The sequence below is a fragment of the Sinocyclocheilus rhinocerous genome, unplaced genomic scaffold, assembly GCF_001515625.1.
Source record: "Sinocyclocheilus rhinocerous isolate Xijiao unplaced genomic scaffold, SAMN03320098_v1.1 scaffold40, whole genome shotgun sequence".
Taxonomy (NCBI): Eukaryota; Metazoa; Chordata; class Actinopteri; order Cypriniformes; family Cyprinidae; genus Sinocyclocheilus; species Sinocyclocheilus rhinocerous.
Window position 1 is genome coordinate 667,065 of NW_015624837.1, and position 6,795 is coordinate 673,859.

The 6,795-nt window shown below is 38.6% G+C and overlaps 1 protein-coding gene across 3 annotated transcripts in view; it reads right to left on the reverse strand.

The window, feature by feature from the left end:
• The window catches only part of LOC107746049 (serine/threonine-protein kinase MRCK beta-like), an 86,749-nt gene that overhangs the window by 51,391 nt on the left and 28,563 nt on the right, over positions 1-6,795 (reverse strand). For all 3 annotated transcript variants that reach the window (XM_016560106.1, XM_016560114.1, XM_016560121.1), the window contains exon 3: positions 3,094-3,185. In XM_016560106.1, coding sequence (XP_016415592.1) covers positions 3,094-3,185 — 92 coding nt within the window. The remainder of the gene's footprint in view (positions 1-3,093; positions 3,186-6,795) is intronic.

Consider the following 6,795-nt stretch of genomic DNA (forward strand, 5'->3'; position numbering starts at 1 on the left):
GCTGCTTTGTGTACAGCCGTTACCAGGGAAACCTTGATCTCTACCACTCCAACAGCTGGCAGAGAATGAGTTTGCATATATGTGCCGCCTGGGAAACACTGGACTATGGTATAAATAAATTCAACTGTATAACAGTTTCACTGCAATTCATGTTATAATGTTAGAATTAAAGAACAATAAACATAATATTACCGTTGCTTATCTGTACATAGTAAATGCAGTTATTTTTAAGCGGTTGTTGACATCCTATCTAAAACGTGATTTAGCCAAAAAAAAATACAATAACGTTACCACTGTAATATGTCTTGCAATATCCGTGCGTGCAAAGGTTCTGCGCGATCCTCTTGTTCAATATTCTCTGGGTCTGAATCCGGCTCAAATTGATATGGCAATATTGACGCCATCCTTAACTAAACTTGCTGCTTTGGCAAGGGGCGGGGCAGTACTGAAACACCGTCTAAGCTGTTCGCCAATAACAACGCACTGGGATAGCTAACCAATCACATCACATTTCGTTTTTCGGAAGGCGGGCGTTCATCAAACCCGGAACTAATGGAGCCGTTTATAATGCGTTTTTTAATAATGCGTTTTTTGAACCACCAAGCATGAGAGCATGTTCTAGTACACCCCCAAAACAAATTCAAGACATTGTGAAAGAGCATAATAGGACCCCTTTAAACATCTGCTTTGGTACTTGCCAGAAGAAAGAATGTCAAGCTTGCAGTGACATTAGATTGAAAAAAAAAGTGCTAATTTGCATTTTTGAGTGAACTATACCTTTAAGTAGTCCCAAATTCCAGGCCTTCAGCTGGCACCACACCATCAATCATAAACAGGAAATGCAAGAGATTTATCTGGAAGAACATCCTGTAACGTTAGAGCCACAGGAAACGGCTGGGAGAGGGAACAAAACAGCAGCACTACGTTCACACCGAGTCTGAGTGCTCTGAAACCGACACAAGCTGCAGCACACACTAACAATAGCCTGGCTTGATGATAACAGAAAGACTGCAAAACCCCCCAAAGATCTGAATCATCATTAGACCCCACATGATGCTCACAAAAAAAAAAAAAGCCCAGGGACTGAGAAGGAAGGGTTATTGAGGTCTCGGTGGCTGAGGAGGGGACAATGAACAGCACAAATTACATGCGGAGTGAAACGCTATTTTTATGAAAGTCACTCCTTAGAGATGGTTCTGGTTTCCTGAGCCTTTCCTGGAAGCTGCACCGTCCTGCCCTGCTTCCTGTGCCACAACTGACATTCCTGACAGGAATCTACGGTAAGGAGGCGAACTTGGTTGTAAAGAGCATTTAGACGAACACTTCATCTGCTCACATGTAAGTCCTCTTCCCTGTTTTTGTCATCAACTAAGAGACAGTAAACACTAAGTGGAATCAAATCAAAATCAATCGATAAACACTGGAACTTAACCACAGACCAAGCAGATCTCCCCCCAAAATAAAGTCTTAATCAGCTTCTGAATCATCCTATATTCTTTTGTTACAGCAGAATTAACTTCTGTTCATCTAAAGAAATAGCTGAAGTATAAAATTGGATGCATTTTCCAAAGGAAATGAGTCAAAGACACAACATTCATTTAAGAGGGAGGTGTAACAACACAGCAAAAATGTGTGACACAGCAAAATGTTTCTCTCCTAACTCAGAAATATCTGATAATGTGCATCGCCACATCATAGTTCATCTTCACTGTGAATTTCTGTGAAGTTAGTTTCAGGCTAAATCAATCATTCTTTTTTTTTTTTTAAATGTCATTTTAAAGCTAAAATCTTACTTGTCTGTTTTTTTGCTAAGTTGGACTTACAGACCTATATAATGTGATTGTAGCTTGGCTTCGTTTAGCAAGTACACACATTAATCAGACAAGCATAAGCGTTGTGTGTTTGATGCAATACACATTTTATTTGATCACACATGGTGTTATATATAATTGGACAGTCAGATGGAGACTGTAGAGTGCAAAAGAGCAACAGTCCACTTCTTTAGCAGCCTTGGTTCTGAAGTATTTTTCCCTTTAATTTTTCAATAGGGATTTTTAGAAGTAATTAGGCAGTTATAAGCCATGAAACAAACTAACCAGCTACGAGATAAATCGCAACATTACAAAGGAATTTTAAAAGTAAAAGTATTTGAAAAGACAGATAAAATGGCTTTAATGACGGAAAGAACTACAATTCCATGAAGCATTGCAAAAGTCACGTGACGTGTAGCCAAGTATGGTGTCCCATACTCAGAATTTGTGCTCTGCATTTAACCCATCCAAGTGCACACACACAGCAGTGAGCAGTGAACACACACACACACACCCACCCACACCCGGAGCAGTGGGCAGGCATTTTTGCTGCGGTGCCCGGGGAGCAGTTGGGGGTTCGGTGCCTTGCTCAAGGGTCTCACCTCAGTCATGGTATTGAAGGTGGAAAAGAGCGCTGTACATTCACTCCCCTCACATACAATCCCGCCGGTACCAAAACTCGAACCCGCAAACTTTGGATTACAAGTCCGACTCTCTAACCATTAGGCCACGACTGCCCCCGTTGTGGCAAACAACAGAGAAATATAAAACAAAGAGCAATTCCATTGTGGTGAAAAGGAGGAAGATGAAAAAGCAAAAAAAAGGAAAATGTAGCAGTGATAGAAGACAGATTGGTAAAGAAAAAGAAAAGTGCACTGTGTGTGTAGTGAATAGTCCAAGTGTTGTACTGCAGGAACAAGTAGTACATTCCCCTGTAAAACAAACGAGCCGTCTAAAATGCTTAGATTTGTGCTGGCCCAAGAATAGCGGTCCAACGCCAGGCCGAGATCCCTGGGGAACTGGCAGGGGGGAGAGCAGGGAAACTCAGATGAGAGGAAGGGGTTTGGTTTGTGGCTGCTGATGAGATGGCTTAAGGGGGACATGAATACTTCGCTGATAGTTTGGGGTTTTCATTGGACACACAAAATGAGTCATGAAAACAAAGCTTCGAAATACCGAAAACAAACCACACAATATGGCAAAAGCTGCAGTGATTCAGAGGTGATTTCCCTGCACTTTTAAGCATGCCAAAAATGCAGCGAGGGTTCGCAGAGTTCCTTACCTCTCCGAAGGCTCCCCTGCCAATCACTTTGAGCATCTCGAAGTCATCTCTGTGAAGCCGCATCTCCTTCACGGTGGTTGTGAACGGCTTCACTGTAAAGAGAGACAGAGAGAATTAGTTATGATCATTAGTTTATTATGATCATTAGGTTACTTTGAAATGGCCAATGGAGAAAGATGCTGGCACAGCCATCCTAAGAAATCCTTGACTTGATGCACCAATATTAAAATGCTGGTGGATACAGATAAGATGATTATTATAATATATCATTCTAATTTAAAGTTATGGCCAAAGTTGTTTTAAATGCTACAAGTGAATTCAGTACAGAATAATAATGTATAGTATAAAAATGGATATTCATTTTGGGATTGTATAAAGATTTAACAGAGTTATTAAATTAGTGTTTTAAAAAGATGAACGTATCAGGAATGGAAATGAGAAAAAATGAAATGCATTTATGTAAATGTATTTATTTTACTTTTAATTAATTAATTTATTCATGTAAATGTATTATGTATTGCCTAATTTATGTAAATGTGTTTATGCAAACTTAAAATAAAATAAAAGTGGTCAGAAAACTGCTATGGTACTGACATAATAACATGATCGTCTCAAAAATAGCATTATAAGAGTATGTATAAATGTGCTACTGAAATTATGTATTTTGATCTAACTGTCACCACAATCTGAACACAATCGGAGTGACTTCATCAAATCCAGCAGTAACGAGATTAAAGGAACAATGTAACCTAAACAGTGTGCATCAAATTTCATGTTGTCAAACTGTCGTCCCTCCTGCTTTACGAGGCACCGCTAGAGACCTGGCAAGCCCCCAAGACACGGCTAAGCCAGCCTGAACGCCTCACCATATGAGGACATACGCCGAGTCTCATGTAGTTACAAAAGACATTTATCACTCATAAGTGCTCTAAAGTCTAAACACACAGCAGGCCTGCGCCTCAGCCGTTAGACGGAACCGCACGCTTGGAGCTGCATGGAAAGATCATCATCTGCTTTTAATGAGAAGATCCCTCAAAGTGGCCCAGCATCTATTGACAGCTTTACAGCCCAGCGCACTGGAATGTCACTCCAAAGACAGCAACGACAAAAAGAAAAAAAAATCTTGATATTATCGCTCATTTAGGAAACTACTAGTATTAACAGCACCACTGACAACAGAAGTTCATAAACTGGTGGTGCACCACTGCGTCTCTTAACCCACTGACCATGCAAAGCGGTTCTTCCCGTTACCTACTCTCAGCCTCAGACGGGACACCGTGGGCCATTCAGGCAATGTGTGATGCAAGTTATGTCATCATCTGAGAATTAGGATGCACAACTTCTCAGCATAAGGAACTACACCGTGTATGCATGAGGTATTTATTGTTGATTATTAATCTTAGAGGAGTTTGTTGCATCTCCATTTGAATTTTCAACCACTGCCAACCATTAGATCCTCAAAATGTACCCACAAGTCTGAACAATCATTTACATTTTGTGACAGGAAAATAAAATAAGAAAATAAAAATTAAATTATGATAATAATTAATAATAAAATAATAACTAGCAAATAATATTTTTAAAAGAATGGCATGGAGGCATAGTTAATTTATGCTTAGAAGTTTTAATCATTGCAAATAATGTTTATTGGCCCAAAAACCCCTAGACTAGCATATACTCCGTGGGGACAAAAACTGCCTTTCATATTCAAAATTGTATGCTTTGTTTTTCATACATGTAATCTGATAATCCTCTCAGCCCCCAAATATAATGAGGCATTTCTCTAAGTCTCCAGGTCCATGTATTCTCAATTACAATAAACTCTCATCGCTCACTGTACTAAATCTGTACTAAATGGCAACATCAGAAGACCAGCTGCAAGACTGAAAATATGAAAACAAGCTGCTAGAAAAGTTCGTGCGGCCAACAGAAACAAAGAGGCAAAAGTGAAACTACGAAGTCAGTAGTCAGTGAAACTTTTTTTTTTAATACTTTTATTCAGCAAGGACACATTACATTGATCTACAGTGACAGTAGTGACATTTCTAATGTTACAAAAGAATTCTAGAGAATTTCTATTTCAAATAAATGCTGTTCTTTTGAACTTTCTATTCAGCACGAATCCTGAAAAAAAAAATGCATCATTTGTTTACACAAAAACTTTTGCAGCACTACTGTTTTTTAAAATTGCTAATTATAAGAAATGTTTCTTGAGCAGCAAATCATCACACTAGAATGATTTCTGAAAGATGAAGTGACACTGAAGACTAAATGACTAATTTGGCCCAGTTTTTGTGTAAGTGTCTTTGCCGGTCATGCTGTATCACTTCCTGCATCCAGAAGAGCTGTGCAGTTAGCATGCACGCTCCATTAGACGAGACACTGGAGCCCTGTGCACAAAGATTAGACTGTGATGGATGAAGCAGTGAACCGTCCTCCTCACATGACAGACACTGTAACACCAATCACCGTAGCTGCTACTCTCATTAATACAGTCACACACATCATCTAATGATGTCTTCATGGAGGACATGCCTGACCTGACATATAAAAGCTCCAGCTTTATGAGTTTAAAACAGACTGCATTATCCCATGTGTCTCAGAGCGGAGCATCTCCAATCAATATGACACAATTAAATATTTAACAATGATGACGGGTCACAGCAAAACTAAAGCCAAATAAAAATACTCGGTTACTCCCTATTTTATGTCAAGTTGCTTTAATTTTGTTGGTAACATTTTACAATAATGGTCCATTTGTAAACTACATTAGCTAACATGAACTAACAATAAAAAAATACTCTCTTTAATCTCAGCATTTACTAACACATTATTCAATTGTAATAAAAGTTTAATAACATTAATAAAAGTTATATCTGTTGATATTACAGTAACACTTTTGCAGTGCCACTTATTTTTTGTGGTAGGGCCAGTGAAAATGTTGGCAGAGCAAGTAAAAATTTGAACTTCCAGTCCATTAGAAAAAATCCTTAGAATTGAGCTCTGCTAATGCTGTAAAATATAAATCAGTCAGTTGGTACTACATTACTATAATATTCAAGGGTAAAATTAACTGATTTGTTTACAAACACTTAAATTACACTCAATTAAGTTTTTATAATAATTAAAGCTATAATACTACGCTATAATTTTTTTTTTTAATATAAACATTTAAATGGTGGCTTGACAGATTAAATAGTGAAGAACAGTAAAAATTATAAAGAATTTTATACGGTGCATATATTTCGCAAAATGATGCTCTCTATAGTTAATTTTTCTAGCTGACTAACGAGTTTATGGTCACCGAATGTGTTTTCTTTTTAGGTAAATGTGACGTTACATGACATATTGTTTACAAGCTGTTATGCTGACGTCTTTCCACGGTTGAAACACTGATTGAGCGATTGAAACACTGATCTACGCGGATACGCTGTTTACGTCGTTTACGCTTTGATTTGAACGAAAACAACGTATCTGTGTGGCGCAGCTGACACAAAACAGCATACGCAATAGGGTTGGGCCAACAGACGATGCCATCGTCCATTGCCGATGGCTGACAGACATCACGATGTTGAGCCAGCATCGTGATCCCCCCCCCATACCCCCCGCATCCCAATTCCGTGTTCGGAAAGGAAATTAAGTGTACTACGGAACCCCTAAAGGGAATAAATAGCCTACGAGATGGGAGAATAAAAAAAAATA